General features: G+C 41.4%; 1 protein-coding gene across 1 annotated transcript; it reads right to left on the reverse strand.

The window, feature by feature from the left end:
• Window positions 1-338: 338 nt before the first annotated feature.
• Window positions 339-27,264, reverse strand: FGF9 (fibroblast growth factor 9). Its single transcript, XM_054015451.1, has 3 exons — window positions 26,207-27,264; window positions 18,564-18,667; window positions 339-1,562 (listed from the first exon to the last, which is right to left on the reverse strand). The coding sequence occupies exons 1-3, from the start codon at window positions 26,481-26,483 to the stop codon at window positions 1,317-1,319; spliced, it is 627 nt and encodes a 208-aa protein (XP_053871426.1). The 5' UTR covers window positions 26,484-27,264; the 3' UTR covers window positions 339-1,316.
• Between the last annotated feature and the right edge of the window lie 509 nt (window positions 27,265-27,773).

Raw genomic sequence — 27,773 nt, forward strand, 5'->3', positions numbered from 1 at the left:
TATCATGTATTATGACAGTTCACACTGAAAGCAATTTTCCATAAAAGATGTTACAATGACCCCTATGGAACTTGTATAATTTCATAGCAGATAGTCAAGTGCACAAATAAACATGTTTACAAGAGAGATCCTGTTAACCTGGTTCTTGCCCTCTTAAACCATTCTGTGCTATCTGGGATAATCTTAATTAGTACAACCGTTTATATTAGTTATGTTGTTTCTGGTGTTCTGCTTAAAAAAAGCATATTTATCATTTAGCTTTGGTATAATCTGCAATAGGTTTTACCAAGTAAAGTATATACCAACCCCTATATTTTCCACAACTGAGAAGTTTACAATGATGGAATAAGTCACTTTATCAGAGAGGAAATATTACAGACACAGAATAAAAGTTGAAGACCCAGTTTTATCTTTAATCCTCTCGGGGTAAGCTATGAAACAAGCAGTCAGAAGAGTGAATACTCAGTGTCATGAGTGGTGTGCATACTTTTACAATAATATGGGCACAGAATAGATTGTCGCCTTTAGTACATTAGGGTCACTAGAATTGTTTTTGTATCCATGCACCTTTTATATTTACTTGCATGAATTTACCACAGGTTCATAGTGGCCTTTGCCATTTTAATGCTTACAGAGCCTAAAGCTTCCAAAATGCCTATCTGGCCTGTACATATTTCATTAAAAATAAACTCTCTATAATAAATAAATATATAAAATAAATAAAATGTTGCCTTTGGAATTTCTATAAATAAATTTAACTTTTTATTTTTTCACTAAGAGGTCTTTGCTTTAAACTCAAGGGGACGATACCCCGTGAGCAGTTAACTGAAAAGTCTCTTGTTTAAGTAAGACTGTACCCTCCATGCCTTTGTAAATGCAGCGTACACTTGAGCAGGCCACCAGCCAAAAATCCTGATGAATCAAAGTATGGCAGCTATGCTGATATATGATGAAGTACAACTGATCAAAAATTTAAAAGCGTGTCTATTTCCCAGCATGCATCAGTCCTTTTTCCTCCTTGCTTTTGCTTCTTTCTTTCTCTTTCATTCTCTCTCACTCTCTCTCACACACACACTATCTTCTCTCTCTCATAATAAATCAAGCGAGTGGGCATAGGCTCTCCTCCAGGAGGAGAAACCTTTAAGTGCAGAACAAAATCAGCATGTTCCATCCAAGCCTCCATCATACATTATGCATGCGACAAAGTTTGGCAACAGTGGAGCTGATGTGATGGCACAGCTAATCAATAAGAACCCACCGCATTAAACCTTTATAGTGGTTACTTTTTAAGGGCTCAAGTGAAGGAATTGTCTTTGTCAACTTTGGCTTAAAATATCCTTATATAGTTCAGGTACTTTCTCAGGGTCCACAGGTCTCGGTAAAAAATGTGTAAATTTTTGATGCCGTTTAGTCCTAGTCCCTTCTCTTGGAGTCCCATCTTTATTTAACGCAACATAATATCGTCTTCCAGTGTCCACATGTTTATATAGATTTGATGAATATGTATTATACCAGTTTTCTTCAAACTGCTCTCTGAATACACACTCCTGGGTTAATTTTTCCTGAGAAGACAAAAGAAAAAGCAGTAAGAAACCAGTACTAAAAATAACTTTCTATCCATTTAATGTATGTATTACCATATTTAAAGGAAACATTACAAGATTATCTTTACTTATCGATACCAGTAACTCATTGCAAGTACAGCGAAATGTGCTAGATAAAAATTCCTAATGTTAACTATAGAAAAGATTCAACAGAGCTCCGTTATTTCTATGTGTTGCCTAAAACAATCACAACATAGACAACTGTGTGTGAAAGCTAAAAAGTTCTTTCAATAACCTGTTTTAAAAAACAATAAAAATAGCGATGCTTTAATTACCACTCATTCTAGAGAGAAAAGCGGCTCACAGCCAGGTGATGTTAATGGACTTTTTTTCTTTAAAAGCTTTTCTCTTTTTTTTGCTGCAAAGGATTTGAATTGTGAGATAGGGCAAAAGGAAAAGAGAATTGTTTTGTGGGTTTCAAATATAATTTAATGCCTTAAAATCCAAGTGAGTTTGTTCCAAAGAGTAATCGAAATATTGAATTGAAAGAAATACTATTTGAATATATGTTACTTGGCTTATTAAAACAGAATTTAGGGTCTAACCAATTTGCTAAGCGATAATTCTTCACAGAGATATATAGGACACCTAGGTTTGTCTTTTGTTCCCTTTCCACCTGATCCTCCAGTCCTCAGTCTAGGCATAACTCACATGGGCAACAAAGCAAAGACTCTAGGATCTTGTCCATCAATGGCTAAAGTAAGAAGAGCTGTAGAGCCAATGAACTCAAAATTGAGGACCACTGATCAACACACAGTGGGGAACAGAGTTATCAAGCCCCTGAGAGAGCCTCATATCAGAACACAAGACCTATAGAGTGAGGGAAAGAACTTAAGGAGAAAGTGAAGAAGAGCCTCTGATCTTTATAACATGCGAAAAACTCTGATCCTTCAAGAAGAAAAAAAGAATTTAGAGCCACTTTTGGCCCCAGATTCATATGCACAGTTGTCAGTGAAATGAATAGGAGCCACATCTATCTATCAGCCAAATTCTGTTTTCAGCTGTAACTCCAGTGGAATGACTCAAATTATTCTGGATTTATACCATGTAACTGAGACTAGAATTAGGTCCTAGGGGACAGATCCTCAGCTGTTGTAAATCAGCATAGTTCCATTGACTTCAACTCAAGCTCTGGCCTTAATTATTATAGAACTCCAATCACTATAATATTTTGCACAAATGATGATAATGCTTTGTATGTTATATGCATTTATTATCAGAAGATCTCCAAGTGCTTTGCAGACATTAACAAATTAAACTTTAAAACACACTTGTGCAGTAGGTATTACACTTTTACAGATGAGGATACAAAACCAGAGTGACCTACGTGAAATGACTTGCCCAAGGTCACAAAGGAAATCTGTGACAAAGACAGGAATAGAATCCTGACTCCCAGCCCTGGTCTTTAAGCACATGACCACCCTCTCCCACATGTGTGCATCCTAGATCACAATTTGTAGGCAACTTTTTAAGATGTTTGTATTTATCTTTTTTTGGCATTTTTGATGGCAATTTAGTGAAATATTTTATACATTGCAACACTGTTCGGGTTTTTGTTTCTGTTTAGAAAATGAAGAAAAAAATATTTGTTTTCAATAAATCCTCAAGCATCAGTGGGCCCAATCTTGCAACCTGCTACTTGTGTAAGATTTAATCACACAAGATGCCCCATTGACTTTGAGAGCTGGGATTGCACCAATAACACATTTTTACTGAATTTTTTTAAAAGTTGAGAATTAAATGTGTTCTAGTAGCCTCCCACAACATATATAGAATATTACACATGCATCTTTGAGATCAAGATCTTTCTTATACTAACCAAATAATCTTTAAATACTGCTCTTGTCTTAACATTTATTTTACTTGGGGTGATTTTTAAAATTACTTCATGTTTTTTAATAGCAAAAGCAGATGCTGATTGGTGTTGTATGCTGTGCCTTTAGCTCCACAGGGGACATGAAACTAATTCATATTAAGTTTTCTGCTCTCTGCAGGGAATCAGATCACATGACATGCACTGCAGAATCAGTCCTTGTTAAAAATAGAGATCTTGATAAAATGGTATTCTGTCCTTTCTTGAATCCATTAATTATTTATTCACTTCATCTACATTTCATACATACTGAGAAATAGTCTTTTAGTACTATCAAATGTATATTTTTATAAGTATTTTCCCATACCCAGGTATACAGTTTAAAATACTCTATCCCTTCATCTGGAAGGCTTAATCAATTATGACAACACTACAGTATACTTAATCATCAGACCTTGATTGAGTTTATTTATTATACTGCATTCTGTATTCCTTCCACATATTTTTCACCTTACAGTTTCAATTTCTATGTTATGAAGAGTTCCCAATTTTCCTTTTGGAACATAGCTAGACCTTTTTTGTACCATATCAAAATAATTCATTTAGGAAAAATTGGTATGAGATCCATATAGTACACACTGTAATATTTTTCTTCCCAGGATATGGGTGATAATTTTTATACATATATAAACAATCATATTTTTATGTGAAATGTGTATTTAAAATATCATGAACTGATATGGTATGGCAGTCTAAGACAGTTGGAAATTTGGGGTTTGGTCTACAGATCTTTGCAGTAAATAGACTTCCATTGACTTTGATGGACTTTGGACAAGGTGCTCTGTTAGGTAGTGATGTAACACTAATCCATGACCAAATGCAGATTGCATCTGATTTTTCCCTCCCTATCCTCTCCCCACATGGCTGCCACAGCAATAGAGGCCATATAAGTTCTTAGATAGATAGAAATTGCTATAAATCAATATTGCAAAAAGCTGCAGCAGTTTACACCCATATTATGAGTGCCCGTGCATCTTATTCAAGACAGAAGCACACATAATTTAGGTGGAGGAGAATACATAGGAGCAGAGAATGATGCATGCATGCAGTAGTTTTGAGCAATAACATACGTGAACCCATCTGGAATACCCTTTTGTCCTTCCAGCTCAGTATGTGAACCATTCACAAAAAGCCAACCCTGAGATTTTGGGAGGGAATATTATTGGTAAGTGTTTCCCCCTCTGGCTGTGATTTTCTGAAAGTACATTGTGCATAGCCTGAAAGCAGAAGTTGGCCTTAAAATGCTCCATTGCTTCTCTGTGGTGTGATCTGTAGCTTATTTAATTTTTTTTAATTACTCATCTGCGCATACTTTACAGTACAATGTATTATTTAATCTTACTAGATGAATTCTGCTAGAGACCGACACATACACCAAACATATCTAAGTGGGATAGCGGTGGAAACTCTAACCTTTACTCCTGAGAGTTAGAGTTTCCACTGCTAATCAAGTAAGGCTCTGCTCAAGATTTGACCTCGGAATTATACAAATCAGATGTTGCACAACACACCATGTTTCCAACTAAGACAGTTTATAGAGTATTCCACTATAAAGCGATCAATTCTCATTTTACTGTATTTCCATGTTTTACCTCTTTTAGCTTATTTAACTGTAGCTGTTAATATAATATGTATCTTTGAACTATTCAATTATATCACAGGGCCTAAGTGATGAATATGGATTTAATTCAGAAGTCTGCTAACCTGGTGCTTTGGAAGAAAATCTGGTGAACATTAGCTACTATGGAAACCCCATTCTCTTTTTATATATTATCCACAACTTAGCAGGGAGAAAACAGTAATTACAACATCAAAACTTTCAGCCAGCCCCATTAAAAGTAAGACTATGAATTAATAAAGTGTAGGACTATCAGACACCATAATGGATGCCTGACTAGATTATTTTTAAAATATATTCTTGTGGAGCAGCTAATTTAAAATGTAGAATAATAAAATAAGAAAATGTTTAATCCATATGGGTATTACTCTGAAAATGACTTCATTGTAAGGCTAATTACTTTTATTGGACAAATATTACATATTATATATTTGTGTTGCTTAGTAAATGAAAACAAAGTATAGAATCCTGGGCAAAAATATTCAGTATCTTTTTTGCCCTTTTAAGGCCTGTTAATTGGGGCTACATTTAAAGCTGTATAATGATTTTGAAATCTGACCATTTACCCCTCCTTACTAAAATGACAATAAACATGCCATCTATCCTGCTTGTCGTACACTCTTATTTCTACGCAACACATCATTTTGTCCTTCTTCACGTGGACTACTTACATTGATTTGAATCAAAGAAGACACTTTACATGTAAATGCTTAATCCAAAAGTCCCAGCACATTATAAAAATAAGTAAATTTGATTTGGTCAAAACTCTTTCTATATCTACTCTACATCACAGCCATGATAGTTAACCCTCCCTTAAGAAGAGTTATGTTTTCAGATATATTCTCCCCTAAATATGTGCTTGCAACGATTTGAGCATTGGCCTGCTAAACACAGGGTTGTGAGTTCAATCCTTGAGGGGGCCATTTAGGGATCTGGGGCAAAAATCTGTCAGGGACAGTACTTGGTCCTGCTGTGAAGGCAGGGGACTGGACTTGATAACCTTTCAAGGTCCCTTCCAGCTCTATGAGATAGGTATATCACAGTAATGAAAGTTATGTGCTCAATGAGAGGAAAACATAACTATACAAAATGTAATGAACAGACCCTTTTAATTTTTAAGCACTTTTCCTCACTTTTTTACTTGCAAATTAAGGCATTATATATAAAATTGGTCTCATACTCAGTCTGAATAGGCTATTAAACATAAACATATTACATTATTTACTTTAACTGAAGAGCGATCATAAATATTAGAGCAGCCATACACAGGGTTACTTTCTTGTCTGATCTCACATATTTAGCAAGATTGGTCCCTGGTTGGATGGAAGATCTCTAGGGAAACCACAGCTACTGTTGGAAGAGGTACTGGTGACTGAGGAGTGTCACTTTTCTTTTTGAGTTGGTGAACGGAGCTGGATATGCACTTTAGTTGAATATATTATTTCCTGCACATTGCCATTTTTCTCCGACAAATATGTTCAAGCAATATTTTTGGCAATATTCAGCCAGAATACTATCATACCTAATACTATTTATTAAATCATTTGACAAATGATGACAAAAATGTTATTTGTTTTTTTAAAACTTTTATTGCTGCTGAAAGAATGCCCAGCATTATACAGCTGAAGGAGACGACTATCAAATAATGCATCAAACTGAAATTCAGGCCAGTTATGACACTTTTCACAAAAGCAGGGATGTTAGGCCAAGTGTCTTGGCTGAATCCCAATTGGGTAATTACATTTTGCCTATCTCAAGTCACTTTGTATTTTCAAATGGCTATGTTTTAATCTTAGCTTCCTGTTCTAAAGGGTTGTGTACTGACAAACAATCGCATTATGTTATACATGTGTGAAGGTTTTATTATGAATACACCTCCACTTATTATATTCTGCGTTTGTTTATTTTCAATCATCTGGAAGCATTTTTCAAGAATTATTGTATCCAACATCTTCTATCCAAAACGATCATAAAATTACCAGCATAGCTGGTAGAACATGGTCTGCTTGTTGGCGGTGTGAGCAGAAGGGCCAATGACTGACTGGACACAGAAACTATGGTCTCTCTAGCTCAGAGATGAGACACATTGGCAGGGCAGCAAAACTTGCTGTTCTTTATATAAGGAGAAGATTTCAGCATTGATGGTTAAATCCTGGGAGTTTTGCCATTGACTTCACTAGAGCCAGAATATCTATCGGGGTGCTGGAACAATTTTCATAGTGGGGATGCTCAGAGCCATTGAACCAAACTGTAAACCCTGTGTATAACGGAAACCACTTCAAGCAGCAGCACCCCTAGTTCCAAGACCTATAATATCTGTCAATCAATAAATCACTCACACACACACACACACACACACACACCAATTCCACAAGACAGTCTTTAATTTTACTGACACTCACTCTATTTGGATTGCAACTTTCCTAAGACATCAGAGAAGTTTTTAATATGTGCTTTCACTGGATATGTAATCATTTATTTAAACATTTAAAATAACTCCAGTGTGGATGGATTTACTTCTGCCAGCAGTGACTGTGCACATCTGTTTACTTGTTCTAATGTATATATAGGTACACTTTAATTATAGTCAGTTGAATGAAGTAGATAACTGAATTTACTTCAATGTTTGGATACTGAGATACTTGCAAACTCATCCACAGCGAGTGATCACGCTAAGGCCACCACAGGCTTCCATTGAAAGAAACTGCAGAACTCTCAAGGGAGAGCCTCAGCTGTATAAATTGTCATAGATCTATTGACTTCAAAAGTTGAAGATCTGCTCGAAATTTACTTAGGCAGGATTGGAACTTGTGTTGTTTTCTTTACCAGTCTTGCCCAACAAAGTCAGTCTGTAAGGAAAACAACCAAAAGGCTAATTCTTGAGTGTTTTCCCATTGTCTTCAGCGCCAACAGGATTGGGATTATTCTGTGCCATACACTATTTACACCATTAATTTCTTTATTTTAGGGTTGCCTTCCATACTCAAGAGTACAGCTGCCAATATGATCAGTGCATCTGATTCAGAACACTTGGCTGAATGAGTCTCAGTGAGCCCTTCCAAGAATCTGAAAACAAGGTTTACATGTTTTATATTATGCAAACTGACATCAGACCCAGCCCAATTTCTACTGAAGGCAGTAGAAAAATTCTCATTAACTTAAGTGGGAGGTGGATCAGGTAATGATAACAGGAAAAAAATTAAAACACTAAATGAATCATTTCAGATACATTCAGATTATTGAAGAATGTAACTTGACCCAGGCCATCCTTGCTCCCCACATTCTATGGGGTCAAAAGGTATCAAATATGTAAAATCAGGTATACTGCCCTGCAATCATACTATATATTCAGAAGACTATAGTATATACTATGTTGTAAGACACAGTAATATGAAGTAACTTTTTAAATATATACAAACATATTACCGTATATACTCATTGATAAGCCGAATTTTTTTCGTAAAAAAGGGAAGCACCAGAGAAGAGGGTCGGCTTATGAACGGGTATAGAGAGGAGAGGTGGGACACAGCCCCTCCCGCCAACAGAGGGAGCAAGGAGACACAGCACAGCCAGCAGAGCCAGAAGGGAAGAGGCAAGGCCAGAGTCTCTCTGCTTCTGGCCACGCTGCTCTCCCCCCAGCCTCCAAAGCAGCTGCAGCTCCGGGGCTGGCAGGCTGCAACTGTGCCGCTTGGCCCCACCCCACAGAGCAGGCTGTGGCCGCACTGCCCGGGCGCCGGGGCACGCTGCAGCCGTGCCGCTGGAGCACGCTGCGGCCATGCCACCCGGCCCGGCCCAGCCCGCTGGAATATGCTGCAGCCACACCGCCAGGTCTGGCCTGCTGGAGCAGGCTACGGCCGCGCTGCCGGAGCAACTCCGGCCAGGCCAGAGAGATCCTCCCCGGCCCTCCAGATAAGGTGGGAAGGGATGGGATGGGGAGAGTGTGGGGGTCCCAGGCTAGGGGAGGGTCATGTGGGGGGTGGTCACGGGGGTTACTCCCTTGACTCCCAGCTTCTCCCCCCAAAAAAATTTCCCCACCAGTTGCTGTTCCTGCCCGTCAGGGTAAGCAGCTTGCATGCTGGGACACTTTGTTTACTTAGGTTTACCTCTGTGCCTGCGAACACTTGAGGTAAACAAACCATCTCAGACCATCAAAGGCTTATCTTGATGGCCTGGGAGCCAAAGTTTGCTGACCCCTGAATTATAGGGTCAGCTTATGAACGGGTGTGGCGGGGTGGACACCCGCTCCTGCCCTGAGGGGTTGGAAAAGCCCTGCAGACGGCTGGGGCTAGGCAAGGTAAAACCCTGGCTGATTGGGGGAAGTTGCTGCAGCTTGGCCACACCCTAATCAGAGCCCAGATGGCCGGTATAAAGAGGCTGGGAGCCAGCAGCTCAACAGTCTCTTTCTGAGTTCAGAGAGAGAAGGGCTTGGCTGCAGGGAGCTAGACACAGAGTACCTGGGTGGAGCAGGGCTGGGGAGCTCCAGCCTGAAAAGCCCCAGGCTGCAGCCTAGGAGAAGGCCAAGAGGTAATGGGGGTTGCAGAGGGCAGCCCAGGGCTAGGCCAAGGCAGCAGGTCCAAACCCAACCTTGCCTGTGATGAGGGGCCTATACTGCAGTCTGCCCCAGGGAATGGGGGCTAGTTGGTGACTGGCAGTGGCCTTATTCTGAGGTGAGGTGGGGTTAGGGGGTGGGGGTTCCCCAGAGAGGGGAGACCCAGTGTGTGTGGGTATTGCAAGGGGCACCGGGGTCCTGGGAGGGACACTGAGGCCAGTGCAGAGGACAAGGTAGATCACTGGCCTGCAGAGGGTGCTCCAGAGGCTGGTGAGTTAATTCCCTGGATGACCAGCAGGAGGTGCTGCAGGGATGAGTCTGGACCTCTACAACGGGTTATAAAAATTTTCCATTTTTACTTATCCATCTTGGGAGGGCCAGCTTATAAACGAACCAGCTCATGATCGAGTATATACGGTAATTTAACCAAACTTTGTTTAAATACAATGAATATATATAAAATATAGCCAGGCTGTTCAATCAGTATCATTAGATAAAGTTGTCCTTTATAAATACAAATCAATGTTTAAAAGTCATATGATCCATAACATTTTGCCCCACTGCCCAAAATAAAAATATTTTTATAATACAGAAATGGTAATAGCAATTTATAGAATTTAGAATATTTAACTTTAGATTCTTTCAGTGAAATAGTTTGTTCAAGCTCTGGTAAATTAGATTTCTAGGCCCCAATCCTTCTACAGGCTCTTTGGCGGCTTACCTGCACATTATACAGGATTGGGATCTTATAACACTATAATTCTAGAATCAAAACTGTGGATGCAATTTAAACTTCTGTGTTGGACAAGTTTTTAGGTCCATTAAAAAACACATACACCTCTAACTCGCTACAACGCAACCCAATATAACATGAATTCGGATATAACATGGTAAAGCAGTGCTCCAGGGGGGCAGGGCTGCACACTCCAGTGGATCAAAGCAAGTTCAATATAATGTGGTTTCACCTATAATGTGGTAAGATATTTTTTTTTTTTGGCTCCGGAGGACAGCGTTACCTCGAGGTAGAGGTGTACTATTAATTTTGGACCATTCTAGTCATGCAAAGCCTCCACTAGAGTCTGGCAAGATCTTGCTGAGTTTGCTGGGTACTGCGTACCCGATGCCATATCTAATGTTAGTCTCCCACAGAATCTACTTGAGGCTACTGAATGTAACCCTTTCATTGGTCAGCTAAGCAGAAATAAATTGATATTAAGGCCATTGTGTCACACTTGCTCCTAACCCACTGCCCCAAACCACTATCACCACTTTTACCTGGCAGGATTCATTATCTACTTACATTTTAGCTATTTAAAGATTGTGGGTCTGGGTTTGTCAGCATACCACTTTTTTGGTCTTGCACTTTGGGGAATTGAAGACCCAATTTAAATATTTCAGGGAGCAACTACTGGAGAAAACTAATCATATTTTTCCCTTTAAGACAGTCAGTGATCCTTAACATTCAAAGGCTGTTTCTTCTAGTTTTGTTTTCCAGATTATCCACTTTTCACATTTGTCCATTCTGAGTTTCGATGAGATAATTTTGCCCTAAGATCACTTGTTTCAATATTGTTTCCTATTCATTTTCTAAATAGGACATATGAGATTTAACATCAGAGTTCTCTCAGAAAGGCCAGGAATATCTTCTGTGTTGTTGTGATTTAAGTTAGGCTCTCAGAGGTGCAACTGTTTCAGCCATCAAGGACGGTTTAGACAAGTCAGCTGCCTTGGGTGTTTTGTTAGCTACCCTCTCCCCCACCCCCCAATCCTGAAAAAACAGTGGAATCCATCTTTAATTGTTCAAAATTTATCCAGGCAATTAATTGCAGCTTTGATGACAAACTTGCTAGTAAACTTTTTATAAGACCTACTGTACAGTTTAGCATAATTAACATTCCTTGCTTCAGAAAAGTTTGGGATTTGAATAGCTGGGGAGCAGCAAATCAGGAATGCGGTATACTTTAAAAAGATATGCAGGGAAGCTCACACAACACTTGCCAATTTCTTTTGGCCCCCAACTTTCATGAGCATCCAAAATTTGAACACATTGTTTTTTTAAATTGAGGGAGGGGAAAAGGTCAGTAAATCAAGGATTAATTAATGTTCTGCTTTGGCATATTTTAGTTTATGATGTGTCTGTCATTTAACTAAAAGAAATAATGCTACTACTTTCATATGGCTTGGGTAGGTAGCAATGATTACAAATCTATATCTAGTTGATAGTCAGCATGTTGCTGCAGTAGTGAGCTGGGGAATGTCCTTGAAGCCGCTGGTGAAAGAATGAAGGGGACACTCAGATATGATGTGCTCCATTGTTTGTGCCTAGTGACAACAGTCGCATGAAGGTGCTTGCCTCATTTTCCATTTAAAGGGGGTTTGTCCACATCTCCAATGAGATGTCCTGATGCAATTCAATCTGCACCAGTCTTTCCAACATAAGTCAAAACCTGGTGGTTCCTCAGCAGCGTCAACAACAAGCTATTTGTTTTGAGCTGTTGAAATGTTCCGTGTGGCTCTCCATTGAACCTCAGCATCAAAGTTGAGTGTAAGGGTCTTGATGCAGTTCTACAGAGGGTTGCAGGATTTTAATCTTGTCTTTGGTGGATTCTGCAGGTCATCATGCAATGGGATCCTCGTGTTTGCATTGACATGGTTGAGAGCCAGATTTTTGGGCAGCTTTTTTGATCTGTGGAAGCTGGATGTGCGATAGGACCAGGAGCCAGTCTACTGGGATCGATTTGAGCATCCCTGACACTAAACATATGGCATTAGTCATTCAATGATTCAATAACACTACTACATGACTGGTACGTTGCATTGTAAGAAATTGATCATAGAATCAGAGATAAGTGATTCTTTCAGATTCTGTTAGGTCATTCAGTCTTATCCCTTTCAGTTTCATAAGACTATGCTGAGGCCTAGTTAATATTTCAAATGAAGCCCTATAAAGAAAATCTAGGTGCTGTAGGTAGTATGCTGGTGATTCATTAGCGCTTCCCTTTAAATCAATAGTGAACCAATGTCCCTGCACAGTGCCAGGGATTATAACTGAATTTTAGACAACACAACCAGGGCCAATTTCCAGTTTTACTAAAAAAGTTAATCTGCCCAGATGAACAGAGTATACCCACATTCTCAAAACTAGGTATACATGTTCATATGCTTATTTCAGATGGCACGGTACCACACACCCCAAAAATCCCCTTTTCTCTTCCATAGAAATTCCTCTGTACCTTTGCTACCATCTCGGTTACTGGCTGAAGCATCCTTCAACCTGCATCCACTCCCACCCCATATATCCTGGAGGAACAGCACTGAGCTATTAACACTACTCAAGTTTTAACAGCCTGCCCCATACAAATCCTAAAAGGGTCATCTGGGAAGCTGAGGGCAGACTAGAAACCTTAAGCAGGTTTTCCCTATCTACGGCTACTAAGGATCAGCGGACATCTTTCAGGCCTGTAGGATCAACAAAGATGGAGCCAGCAGCAGGGCAGGTTGTTTCCTGCCCCATCACAAAAGGAGAGAGAGAGGCTCAAGTTCCTCTTCCCTTCCCCTCCAACAACAAAGACCCTTTTAGAACTGGGGGTCAGAAGAAAAGCAGACACATCAACCCTTGCAGAAAAAGAGATGAGATAATGAGCACCTTTGGTTACACCAGAGTGTGGCAGAAAGCAGTAATGAAAGCTGCCAAGTCACTGCCTAGAAAAACACAAAAGAAAAGAGGGGATTCCTGCAGGAGGGGAACAAAATTGCAACACCTGTAAATTTCAGATGAAACCTGTGAATTTCGTCTGCTTTCATGTGAACCTTCAAACAATCTTGTCCTAATGAAACCTATCAGCAAAAGTTCATAACCAGAGATGCAAAAGTTTTTGATGAAAACAGGGTCAAATTTGTCATGATTAATATGAATATGGGTAGTTTTTTTTCAAACCAGTTCTATTCCGATCACCCTCAAGCTAAAGACACCAGCTTCCACATGATTAGCCCAAGCCTGGCATTGCCTTGTGAGTCCCGAGCATCTATTGCCATTAAACATTACATGGCACTTTTTAGAAGCATATGGGTGTTAACCCAAGTGTAATGGCCAAATTCCAACTTGGATAATTGCCTCTGTCTATTTAAAACAACCTCTTTTCCCCAGGCAGGGAAGCTTCTCTTAAATTTGCCTCCTGAAAGTGCTTTTAAATCAGCAGGCCTTCCAGGCCCGTAAGCTTAACTTCAGTAAGAGGCAAATTGGTTGAAACTATAGTAAATAACAGACTTATCAGACACACAGATGAACACGATTAGTTGAGGGAAGAGTCAACATAGTTTTTGTAAGGGGAAATATGCCTCACCAATTCAATTAGAATTCTTTTGGGGGGGTCAACAAACACTTGGACAAGGGTGATCCAGTGGATATAGTGTACTTGGACTTTCAGAAAGCTTTTGACAAGGTCCCTCGACAAAGGCTCTTAAGCAAACATAGGATAAGTGGGGAGGTGCTCTGATGGATCAGTAACTGGTTAAGATGGAAAACTAAAGGTAGAAATAAATGGTCAGTTTTCAGAATGGAGAGAGGTAAACAGTGGTATCCCCCAGGGATCTCTATTGGGACCAGTGCAGTTCAACATATTCATAAATGATCTGGAAAAAGGGGTAAAAAAAGGTGGCAAAGTGTGCAGATGATACAAAATTACTCAAGATAGTTAAGTCCAAAGCTGACTGCAAAGAGATGTCTCAAAACTGAGACTGGGCATCAAAAATGGCAGATGAAATTCAATGTTGATAAATGCAAAGTAATGCACATTGGACCTACATACAAATACATACAAAATGATAGGATCTAAATTAACTGTTTCTACTCAGCAAAGGACTCTTGGAGTTACTGTGGATAGATCTCTGAAAACATCTGCTCAAAGTGCACTGTTCATCTTGGAAAAGAGACAACTAAGGGGGAAAATGATAGAGGTCTATAAAATCATCACGGGTGTGGAGAAAGTGAATAAGGAAGTGTTATTTACTCCTTCACATAACACAAGAACAAGGGGTCACCCAATGAAATGAATAGGCAGTAGGTTTAAAACAAACAAAAGGAAGTACTTCTTCACACAACACAGAGTCAACCTGTGGAACTAATTGCCTGGGGATGTTATGAAGGCCAAAACTACAACAGGGTTCAAAAAAGAACTAGATAATTTCATGGACTATAGGTTCGTCAGTGGCTATTAGCCAAGATGGATGGGAATGCAACCCCATGCTCTGATTGCCAGAATCTGGGACTGGATGACAGGGGATGGATCACTTGATGATTGTATGTTCTATTCATTCCCTTTGAAGCACCTGGCATTGGCCACTTCCAGATGGCAGGATCCTGGGCTTGATGGGCCATTATGCTGTGCAATGAGGTTGGTACCTAAAGACTTCCCTGCTCCCGCTCCCATGATAGGCTGATCTCTCAGTGGTGGTGAAGGGAAGTGAAGTCTAAGGCATTTAGGATTTTTCAGGATCAAAGATGCTAAGTGTTATTGCAAGGTGACATTATTTTTCAATAGTATTTTTTCTGTCCTGTTCTTGCATATCTGCAGTGATGTTTTGACTACTTACCTAGCCCAATTGCTCTTAAGATCTTTTTTTCCCCTAACATATAGATTAAACTTTTTCTCACTTAGTTTCCTTGCTCCTTGTCCTACCATTTGAGAGACTAAATAATTCTCTTCTTTTATTTACATTGTAGTCTGAAAGGTATTTATGGAATGTGACATTATGCCCTCGTACCTACACCAAGTTATTTTCTGTGGACTATGAAAATGTCTCTTCTCAAAATGTCTTATTTGCCAATCTCTGGATTTTTTGTATATGTCCTTGCAAATTTACAGGAACAAACCAGAAGTGCATATAATAACACAGATGAAGTCCTGACAAGATGCTGTAGCAAGGTATTACCACCTTCCTAAGCAATACACCCACACTATAATATATATCTCTTCAAACACACAATGCTTTTGTCGTGCAAGGTCATGCTTAGTTTTCTATAGATTATTTCATGTAGGTCTTAATCAAATTAGCTATTTTCTAGACAAATAATTTACAGACAAACACAGATATTCATTTCCTCTTCCAGTATCAAAACTTAACTTATATCTATATTAAATCTCATCTTGTTGCATGTGCTCTATTGTGAAGGGGAATCATAGGGGAGTCAACATGAATGGAAGGGACAAAGTAGCTGCACAGAAGGAAAAGTTACTACAAAGCAGCCTCCCAATTACGGCCAAAGAGAACTACATCTGACCTCTCCACAATTGCAACACAAATACTCAGTTTTGCATGGTCAAGGCCAGAACATGGGGGTAGAGACGAGGACTCTGAAAACAGCCACTCTACATAGCATGTTCCTACCTGAGAGCAGCTTGTTACAAAGAAAAATCATTTTACAGGCATTTAAGATTTTACATGTGGTGGTGGTGATGATGATGATGGAGGAGCTCCTCCTTTTGAAGCTTACATATTGTGAAGAGGGGAAGACAAATAGCTAGTGGGGATATACCTAAGAGGCTCTGCTTTAGGAAAGCCAGAGGGAGCATGGATGGGTCAAGATTTGCCAAAACTGACACTGTTGTTCCCAGCAATTTCTTGCCTTCTGTGAGAATTGTCAGTAGTCGCATACCCTGAGTGTTCTACTCTGCCACCTGTCCCATCTCCAGTGGTGCTAAAGATATCTCAGGATAAGGCCTCAAATTCCATGCCTTTTAACACAAAAAAGGGAGGATATGTGCCTTAAGGCAGTTGATTTGGAAGTATTGGACACACTTCACACCTTTTATAATATTCATCCAGAGATATTTCAATGTACATACATATTCTTCCCTCTCATTGCATCTACACTAGCAAAGTTAGTGCCTGTTAACAATAACAACCAGCAGAAATGCACCTGCTCTGATACTATTACACTAATGTAGACTAGGCACTTTTGACACTGTCATAAAAACCTGCTTTGAGCCCTGTGTCCACTAGCATTTGCACAGTAGCTGGCAGTTGCTGAAATATGGGTACTAATTTTGCTAGTGTTGACAAGGCTTTTGGGTATCATAACACTGAGTAGCCATTAGATCTTGTTTCATTGAAAGTAATACAATTTGATTATCATCAATCTTTGGTATGCTGCATCTCTGTAGTATGAGGACAGGCAATCTCTTGTCATGCATTTAAAAATGGAACTCCCCAGTCTGGCAATCATCCAATCTGAAGGGCTCCATTTTTTTAAAATATAACTTTGAAGAAACATTCACACTAGTTCAGTGTGACATTATAATACAAACATAGAATACAAACCTAACATAGAAAAGTTCTGTCATATTACTAAAATTAACTTCCCAAATCCATTTATTAAAGCCTCATCAGTAAAAAGGAGTCATTTTAAAATTATTTTCCTTTTGTTATCCTTAGATATTTGCTTTAAATAAAATCTGAAAAGTGTAACATAATTTAATTGGTTCATTGGACATATGTTTATCTGCTTAAATGATTCACCTCATAATAAACAGTAATATTACTGTTTCTCTGCATAATTCAGCCATATAACTGCTTCATAACTTAACTGGTTCTTTGGACTATTGATCAATTGCACAATAATTATTTCTTAAGATTGCCCATTTAATCGCCTCTGTCCTTCTGGACTCTCCTCCCACACCCCTCAAGCCCCACTTCTCTCATCCTGCTCCATCTCCAAAAAAAGGGCAGTCATCCCTGACTCCTATCTCCCTGCTCTCATGGAGCATGGTGTCAGAGGACAGAGGATGAAACCAGGATCTCCCTTGGAAACTACTCTGCTGCTCATGTGGAAGCTTTTTCTTTTCTACGCACTCCCCACCCCAAATCATCCCCAATGGAACACATGTTGGGGGCACTGGGCTTCTTCTCTCCCGCTCTTTGTGCTCACAGCCCCTACCTCGCTCCTTCAAACATTTCCTCTGACACGTCTCACCTATCCCCTCCCTGTAGCGGTCATCTACTACCCACCTCACTCTTCCCCAATCCCTTTCTCACTGACTAACTCCTGACTCTCCTATCTCATCCTCAGTGCCATGCCAGACTCTCCACCACCTTCAACTCCTTTCTCCCTCTCATTGCAAGGCCTGTCCCAGCAATCCCTAGCTCTTGCTCATCACCAGTATCTGATTCCTCCTGCCTCTGAAGGAAGCCCAGTGACTACACAACTTTCATCTATTCATGTTCTCTCCTTCATCAGTCCTGCCACCCTCCTTCACTACTTTTTCATTCTGACTCCCACGCTGGAAATCCCTAGACACCATTTTTCCTCCCTCCTCAAACCCTCCCTGCCCCTCTCTCTCACAATCTTGCCAAGTTTTCAAACACAACAACAACAACCTTCTTTTCCTCGCTTTTAGGGCCCTGCATAATTTAGCCTCTCCCTACCTCTCCATTCTTGGAACTTCTGCTGCCCCTTCCAAGGACGATAACTTTTATCACTGGTTCTCCATACATCCCTTATGTCTGAAAAGAGCTCCCCCAATATATCCACAAACCAGCCACCTTGTCCTAATTAAAATCCTTCCTTATGACCAACTTCTACTACAATGCCTACTGTAAATGGCCTGTTAGCCATGATCATTTATAACCAAGGGACATTAAAAAACTTCCTATCATTTAAAAAAAAAAAACTTAAGTTGTAGTCTGTCTATATAATCACTCTTCCCTGCCACTGTCCTCCCCGCTTGTTTATTACATTGACTTGCTCCATCTTGTCTTAAATTAGATTGTAAAATATTTAAAGCAGCGACTATGGGTTTGTACAATGCCTAGCACAATGGACCTGAGATCTCATTAGGGCTTCTGGGAGCTACTGTAACACTGATAATAATTAATGCAATCAGATGAGAGCATGATTTTTGAAACTGGTAAGGAACTTACCGAGCCATACAGTTCTCCTTTTTCATTCATTCCAAGGTAGAGTCCACTGTCTACCCCTCGAATGCTGACCAGGCCCACTGCTATACTGATAAATTCCAGTATACCTGCAAAATACAGAACAAAAGAAATGTACAGGATGTTTCCATTTGAAGATTATTTGCTTTTGATTGATCACTAATTGACAAGGAAATATTATCAAAATTGTTTTTCCACTTTAGGGCTGTCTCTCCAACAAGTAGGAGAGCTACTGAATGTGTTGTTTTAAAATACACAATATGTGAAACAGTTAACTCTCCTAAGCCTCTACTAGAATGATGCATTGCAGATAGCATAAGGGTGTCAAGCCAAGAGATTATTCTCAACCTTTCCCAGCATTTTTTAAACAAAACTCTCCAGCATGGTCATATTACATAATGTTTATCAGTATCCTGATTTGCACCACAAACAATAAATTCAAAGAAAAAATGTAAAGTATTCAGAGATTCCTTAATCATGTTAATTTTGGCTATGAAATTTGTTTTGCCAAATAAATCCCTAAAAACATGTTTTAATAAAAATTGCAAGAGGAAAATAAAATGTTGTTTGCTATGAGAAGCATTTATTTCCAAGCATCATCGAATGAGGAATACATACATGGAAAGAAATCTACTCACAGCGTAGTCCTCCAAAAACTTGAGAAATGAAAATCTGAGGTGCAGTCCAGAGCCTCACACACATTTGTCTACAAACTATTCATCTAACTCTCTGGGATGATATTTTTACTCATCCTAACTTTGAAAATTTAAATATTCCTGCTCCAAATAAACCTGCATAAATGATTTTTGTACATTTTACATTAATCTCCCAAAGAGGCATTTGTGCACTACAGATCAGACTGTTCTGCAGGGAAACACTGTTTCTGCAAAGTTCCCAGAGTTCAGCGTGCACGTGCATGGTACAGCGAGTATCTGCAACACCAAGTCACCTGGTTCTGGGGTTTTTTCCGCTCCCTTCCCTGCAAATTGCTTACCTCATCAACGAGGATGCTACCACCCAAGACTTATACAAATCTAGAATTTCAGTGGAACAAAATAGACATCGTTTTTCATTTTGGAGTATTGGTGCAAGACTACTATGATCTCATAACAACTATACTGCAACATTAATAAAAAGAAGCATATTGCTGCATTAAGCTACTTTCTGAGCCATACGATAAAATGTAGAGAGGCATTTTCAAGAAATTTTTAGAATGTGTATCTAAAAAAAGCTTATTGGAAATTACATTTACATAAAACAATAAAATAATGATGTAATATTGCACTGTGAGGCTTATCTGGCTAATAAGTACTTTCATGGATTTATGAACAATTAATTTTTCATCTCTCACAAAATAGTCTGTGCACTAATCAATAACAGGCATGAGCCACATAAATATAATAAAATATAAGTCAAAGCCTATGGGGAAATTTTGTAGCCAAGATAATGTAAAGATGAAATGTATTCCCTGTAAGGGACTATTGATCATTACTTTATATATTATTCAGCACTGCACTGTATGTTTACAGTTTTGATAACCCTGACATATTAAGGCCTATATATTTTAAATTGCTTTGTACATATGTACATAGAGAGGGGGCTTCACAAATGTAGTGGGGAAATATTTGGTAATTATGGAATTTTGTCTTTGAAATAACAAGAGATGGCATGCAACATACAGTATTTATGGTGGTGTTTCAGACACAATCAGCCCATTGAAACAATTAAAACTTTCCCCTTATCATTGCATATATAATACTTCCAAATCTTGTTAATGAGGCTTCTTCTGTAAGGCTTTCATTGAACTATCATATTACTTGATATACATTACCAGGGAATTTTAAATGAGCCAACTCTTATATTAAGTGTATAGCATTCCATATTGTAGCTCTAAGTTAGTAATGTTGAGCATGTATAAAAGTGGAGCATAACCTTAATTGCTACTCTAATTTCAAATATTTAGGTGCACATTGCTGACTGTCTGGAGGGTGGGGGAGAAGGGCAGTCATATGTTCTATTGCAGCACAGTAGCAGATTTTTCAAGGTAACTGGCAATGAACACCCACATATTTGAGATTGCAATAGAGCCATCTGAATATTTTAAATACACAAGCCCATTCACAACTAGTATTATATGTTACACACTAGAGTACTTCAAGAGATTATTTTGGGCCTACCCTGCAGTCCTTACACTCAAGCAAAACTCTCATTGACTTCATTGGGAGTTTTGCCAGTTTAAGGATTGCATGATTTGGCCTTATGCCCTTGTGAATATTTTCACTTTAGTTTGTGTAATGTACACGTAGTACTTACAAGTTGAATCGGATAGTAAATTAAAAGGGATATTTTCCCTTCAAAATGAGAGTAGTCCAAACCAAAATACCAGGACACTACACCTCTGAACTTTGAGGCTTAGGCCCCATTTGTAGTAAAAAATCTGACAGCCTCCAAAATGAAGATATAATTTTCTAAAATGTGAGAGTATCTTATTCTCAGACACTGAGTATTTCTGTTTCGAGGCAGAATCCAACTTCTCTTTAAGGAAGTTGGGAAGAAACTTCTCCTGTGGGAAGGTTATTCCACAAATGCCTGCATCAGGATTTCTTGCACCTTCCTCTAAACGATCTAATACTAGACCATGTTAGAGATACTGGACTAGATAGACCATTTGTCTGACCATGTAGAGCAATTCCTACCAATGTCATGGGAGGTGAGCAGGTATACCTTTTGCAGAATAAATTCAACTTTTATCTAGTCTAATACACAATAGTAAAGACTGGAACTACAAATGTATTTTCTTTGGCCTTAAATAATGAATACCTTTCAGCTAGGGACTGTTTGTCCCACCCTTTGTACATTTCTGTTTTTCACTCAATATAGTTATTTATTTTTCATATTGCAGGACCGAGGCACATGTGGCTTCCACTTAACACCCTAAAATGTCATAAATCACCAATACAGTAAATAAGCATCATTGCCATCAGCGAGTTATTTGTGAAATTTCCAGAGAGGAGGTAATGAGGTGCCCAGCAGAGAGGAGGGAAGCCACAAAGGACCTGGAGCCAAAGAGCTAGGTAAATAGCACTGTGCTCTAATATATTTAGCAGGTGATAATGCTTCCACAGAAAAAATAGAGAGGAGGAAAAAAGATATACTCCCTGGCTATGAAGTTACTGAAGTTCAGACTCATGAAACAGATAGCTCAAAATGGGAAGGGGAATACAGGAAAGAGAAGGGGGGGGGGGATTTCTCAGGCTTTCCCCCAATCCCTACAGATCACTGGAGCAGCCCTGCTGCTGCAGCTTCTTTCTGGACACCTACTGTCCGCTTTTGGAAAGCTCAGATTTTGGCACTCAGCTGGAACAAACATTTCAGCTAGGAAGTACTGCCTGCCAGTCACAGCTGTCACCTCTCTTTTCCTACATGGCCACATTAGGCCAATTAAAACACCAGAGAGCAGCTACAACTCCCCAAGAGGCAGGAGGGCCCCTCAGGCTTTGACAGAGCATGTTGACCCTAGATAACTTAAAATAGCTGGCAAAATTGCTGGTGGTATTGGTCAGTGGCAACTGCAACTCAGCTGCAGTTCCAAAGATGCTATGTTTTGTTGTAGTTACTGCATCCAGAGGTGTTACAACGTTTCTGGGGGTGGTGCTGCTGCATCATCGCCACCACACACACAGAGCAGCAGTCAGTAACGGGGGGAGGGGAAGAGAGAAAATGGGAACATTTTTTCTTGCAGGCTTCCTTTCCTCTCTCTGGTATCGGAGGGGTAGCCGTGTTAGTCTGAATCTGTAAAAAGCAACAGAGGGTCCTGTGGCACCTTTAAGACTAACAGAAGTATTGGGAGCATAAGCTTTCGTGGGTAAGAACCTCACTTCTTCAGATGCAAGGCACGAAAGCTTATGCTCCCAATACTTCTGTTAGTCTTAAAGGTGCCACAGGACCCTCTGTTGCTTTCCTCTCTCTGGTGTCCTTTATTTCTCATCCAGGCCCCTGGAATGTAGTCCTTACTCAGGCTAGACATCCCTGGATAGCCACCTGTCTTGCTACTCTGAAACCTGTCTTGGATGATTTAGACATAACAATTCCTGCATCTTGGAGGTTAGACTAGATGACCCTTGCAGTCTCTTCTAACCATATGGTTCTATGATTCTAAGACTAAAGGATTCTAAGACAATGCCAGCCCTCTCCCCAGCCCAGTCCCTTCCAAGAAGTGAGTGGAGGGGGTAAAAAAAGAGAGAGACGAGATCCCATATACACAGCACCAGGAGGAGGAGGGGAAAAGTGCCAGAAGCTGTTTCTGCTGCTACTTCCACTCCTGTTTCTGGAGCTATTGTCTGCACCCCCCCTTCAGCCGGGCGGGCAGCAGGGGAAAGGATGTTAGTCACATACACTGCAGCCACTGCCCAAGGATTGCTGCAGAGATGCTCTAGGTCAGGCCATGCAGCACCCTGTGGATCACTGGTCTCCACAAGGGGAAGAAAGCCCGCTAGATTTATTATTCCCCGCCTTGACGAGCACCTCAGCCTGCCCCCTGCCTCCCACAGGCTCAACTCTGGCTGGTCCCGAAGTAGCTCTATAAAACACACTGCGCCCACACACACCTTTCTCCTGAACAAAACTCGGATCCCAAGCCTAACCCAGTTGCAGGCTCGCAGCGGTCACGGGTGACTTATATAGACAGCCGAGTGGGTGGTTTGCAGGAGCTTCCTCCTTCCCTTGTTGCTGGTACGGATGCTGATTGCTGCGCTTCTTTGTGGCTGCGGGTCCCGAAGCGGAGGTCACCTCTCAGCAGCTCCCCCCCCCAACCCCTCCACTGCATATTCCTGGGTTTTTAATGCTGTGCATGCAGTGCGGTGCTGACGCAGAGGGCACGCCTCTCACTGTCCCAGAGTTACTGAATTTACAATGACTCCACTGTCTACCAAATGCCCTAGAGCAAAGGAGACTGCATCAAAAAAATCCTTTGTCACCCCAGAGAGATAAGGCTTTGATCACATGGGATGGCATGGGGGGAGCTAATTCTGCTGTCACTGCGCGATTCTTTAAGGTGTACGTTTGGCTGTAAAAATACAAACTATTAAGGCTCCCAGCACACAGGCGAGCTGGAGTCATGGCATACCATAGGCACGCCTCCAAAATTGCATCCCAAAGTCGACTTTTTAGCTGAGGGCTCCTCTGGGGCAAAGCGGGGCTCCCAGAGCGCACGCGGGGGGGGGGGTTCACAAACAGCCTCTGGTCCCCTTTACCCTCCCTTTTCCTGAGGAACTTCCTGGCTCTGCCCCCAAACCTCCGCTGCCAGCCCTCACCCCACGGCTGCCCCAGTGGGGTCCCGCTAGCTCTGGGACAGGAAGGACCTGGCTGTACGTGCGGCATAGGACGTCCCTGACCTAGAAGATGGAAAGGAGACTTCAGGTCAGCAACATTTACTAAGCGCCCGCTCGCCTGGGCACCAGGGATGCCATCCAGCCCTGGTACACCTACAAGGAGCTAACACCGCCCCACCATAAGTCGAACCAGGATCTCCTCCCAGCGCCTCCACCCCGGGACCCTCCTTTGCAAACCCCCACAGCCCTGCCTGCAAACGGGCAGGAGACTGGCCCCGCGCTTTGCTTCGGCAAACTGCCGGGAAGGCAAAGAGCTCCTCCGCCGAAGCCCCGCCGCAGTGCTAGAGCAGCGGCCCCCTCACAACGGCTCCGCTTCGCTCCCCAGCACTACGGCGGCAAACCCGGGCGCCGGGCAAGAAAACAGGCTTCGAACAACGCGGTCCCCGCCGCCGCGCTGGGCAGGACCAGCTGGCAGCGCCCCTCCGAACGGGGGGAACCCGGAGGGGTGTAGGACCCTGCAGAGTCCCTCCTGCTACGGCCCAGGCTGACGCGCGAAATAGCAGCCGCCGCCGTGCGGCCGCCGTACACCTGCTAGCGGCGTGAGCCCAGCTCGCCTCGGAACACACCCGAGCCGCCTGCTCCCGCTCTCTGGCAAAGTGCTTCCCCGTGCTCTGCAAAGGTGCCAGCTCAGCTCCGTCCGGGAACACACAGCCTGCTCCCGGGGTCTTTAGCTAACCTGTGTGTGTGCGCACCCACGGCAAGGGCGGGGAGAGTGCAACAATCAGGCAGATATTACTGTCAAGCCCTCTCTCAACTTTCGTCCAGAGTTTCGGCTAGGCTGGAAAGCCCTGCTGCATTGCCCGTATTATTTTATTGTCTTCATCCTAGTTTCGGCCAGACAACGGGTGTTACTTCCTCTGTACGTGTGTTTGTGTATAAAATTGCAAATCTTTTAGCAAAACAATCATAAAGCAGGGAAAGCCCTGCCAGTTAGCTGCTGCTGCGAGCTCTGAGAGCGGTGTGCTGCTGTGTGTGACTGAAGGAGGGTGTTCGGAAACAACGTTAAATTATCAGACAGAAAAGTCTGACACCGGCTGCTATAAGGTGACAGTGCACGTTTTAATCCTCTCCGCCCTCCCTCGAATACCTTTGGAGATCATCCCTTACAACACTGGTATTATCTAAACAGACCCACAAAGCAATAAAGTACAATTTAGATCTTGTTCAACATCTGGCATTAAAACATGAAGGGGAGAAAAAAAAACCCACCACAGGACTTTGTTTTTACGACCTAATTTAAGTGCTGTCAGGTGGGTTCACTCATAAGTTAACTCCTTCCAACAGCCTGGAAGACTGGATAGCTACGAAGGCACCACCCTCCTTAAAAAACAATAAGTCACTCCATCCAAAGTGACTCGGCTACTTTTATATATGCTCCCGACAGAGTCTTTAAAATTACACTGCCAGGAGGGTAGCTCCAGGCCTATTTGCCTTCGTGTGGGCGCACAGGCTCTTAAAAGTGGATGAAGGCATAAGCCCTCCAGTTCTCAATGCTGAGTCACAAATAGCGACCTCTGGAAATGAAATCCACGGAATGCTCTTTAAAATTAGCTCCCAGCTTTACACACATAGCTCAGAGAGCCCACATTTTGCTGCATGCTTATGGAAAATGACAGGCACCAGTCTTAACTGGATACCTGCGCGCCCTATAATTCCTACCTCCTACAATGTATTGTCATTATTCTTATTTCATGACTAAGATCTTGTTTTATGCACGCAGAGATCATTCAGAGAGAGATCTTGTGCGGACAAGGAGGGTCTGCTGGTGGATCCCTCACTGAAAATCAAGACGATCCGTTTATAATTCGGGTAGTTAACTTAAGATATTTTTTAAATCCTTCCATAAAAGTGGCTACAGACTGAGAGCCACTCCCTTCAGGAAACTCAGTGGATTTTAAATTGTAGTAGTTACTGATTAAAAACCCTTTAAACTCCTGAAATCAGCCCATTCAGTAGAAGCGTCCTGAACAATAAACAAAAACTCCCAGTATCTCTCTCTCTCTACCTTTAGGCATAACTTAGAGCTAGAAAATATTACTACTAAAAATACTGCAAGTGCCGCTGCTTTGGCTGCTGCAGTTGTGCCACCCGCGTATCTGCATTTCCGTACACATTTCTTTAGCTGGCCCGTCATAACAATAAATCATTCTCCTCCCGTCTCGTTTCCCCCCGTCTTTTTATTAGTTCTATCACAGTATTTCATCACATGACCACTAAAGGGTTAATGATAATACCTACCAAATCTGCTGTGGTCTTGCCTGGTTCCCTGGATAGTACCATTGGGGAAGATTTCTAAATGAAATCCAGTCCTGCAGTATAGCTGCCTCCGCCTGAGGATCCCCTTTAAATGGTCCAAGTCCGTGACTGCAGGCCCCCTGGGTAGCCCACCTGCCTCAGACTGACCCAGGTGGTCACTTAACAAACCCGGACTATCCACCGGCAAAACGGGCACATTCCCAAAGGGTACTGCATCCTGCACACCGAAATAGTTCCCAACTTCACCTAAGGGAGCCATCAGAAGATTCTGTTTTTAGAGAACAAGAATAAACAATAATGGTGCCAAACCCAGGAGATATAAGATTGGGTATATCCACTCCACTTCCCCTCCCTATTGCAGTTACAGAGAAAATGTTCTTTCTTCAATCCATTAAATGCATAAATAAAAGTAATATTCTGTTTTGACTGGTACAGGGTCAAGGTCAAACCCCTGTTAGTCTAAGAAACCACCACTTTATACTCACACACTGACATATTTATAAACATATATATGTGTATATCTATATATATGTATATATATCCCCAGCTCTTAGCAAGCAGTAAGGTCTTCAGCCCATCCAACTGTAATAAGGAAAAAAATCCGTAGTTTCTCCATTTGGTTTAAGATAAGAATGACCATAGCAACTTAAATACCTAGGCGTTATAGGGATTTTTTTTTAAGATGCACAGGCTACGTCAGGATTTATGGATTCTGACTCCAGAAAGGCATGCGCTGTTTTTACTCTATAACAGACTGCATACATCAGCATGAATCCTGCAAGGGGGCGGGGGAATCTCACGTTGTTGGCGGAGATAAATCCGAAAAAGAAAAAAAAGAAAAAAACTTTTGACGTCCAGATCTATTATCCAGAATTCTCAGGAGGCTCAGCAGATGTCCGCTGGTTTAGAATTATTGACGATCCACAAGCAAAGCAGAAACGTACAAGTGCTTGTGTCTTTCTTGGCTGGCTCGAAACAGGTGTTGCTTCTGCAGGGCTCCCTGTGAAATGTTGTACTCCAGCACTGAGCTGCAGCTCTTGACTGTGGATCTCCATCCAGCACGCAGAGTGGCGCAGGAAGAGGCATTGGGCTGGGTTTAAGGTAGTCCTGATTGCTACTGGGAGGATTCTCCGAGGTCCTAGCGCTCAGCTCTACCTGCTGCAATACAGATACGGCTCCAGCTCTATTCACTACTTAAAGTAGCTCTCTTACTGCTCTGCGGCAACGTATGCATGCACATAATTAAATAAATGCCCAGAAACTTTATGATATAAATGAAACACGTGCTTAATGTGTAAAGCCAGACTGCTGCTGGAAGCAGGATCTTTTGGGAGATCCCTGCAGAGTCAGGTCCACCATAGCATTTGATAAAAAGCATTATCGTTGTAACTGGAAAACTACTCTGACGGTGGATTCTGACATTCCCGGTGTTATTTGCGATAGGGTACTTAGAGGTCACTGACGGTCTGGAAATCAACCCCGCTCTTGCGAATGTAGATAGAAATACCAGCCTCTGTGTCACAGCAAATCATTGCTGGTTACACTGACA

Source organism: Malaclemys terrapin, chromosome 1 (assembly GCF_027887155.1).
Source record: "Malaclemys terrapin pileata isolate rMalTer1 chromosome 1, rMalTer1.hap1, whole genome shotgun sequence".
Classification (NCBI taxonomy): Eukaryota; Metazoa; Chordata; order Testudines; family Emydidae; genus Malaclemys; species Malaclemys terrapin.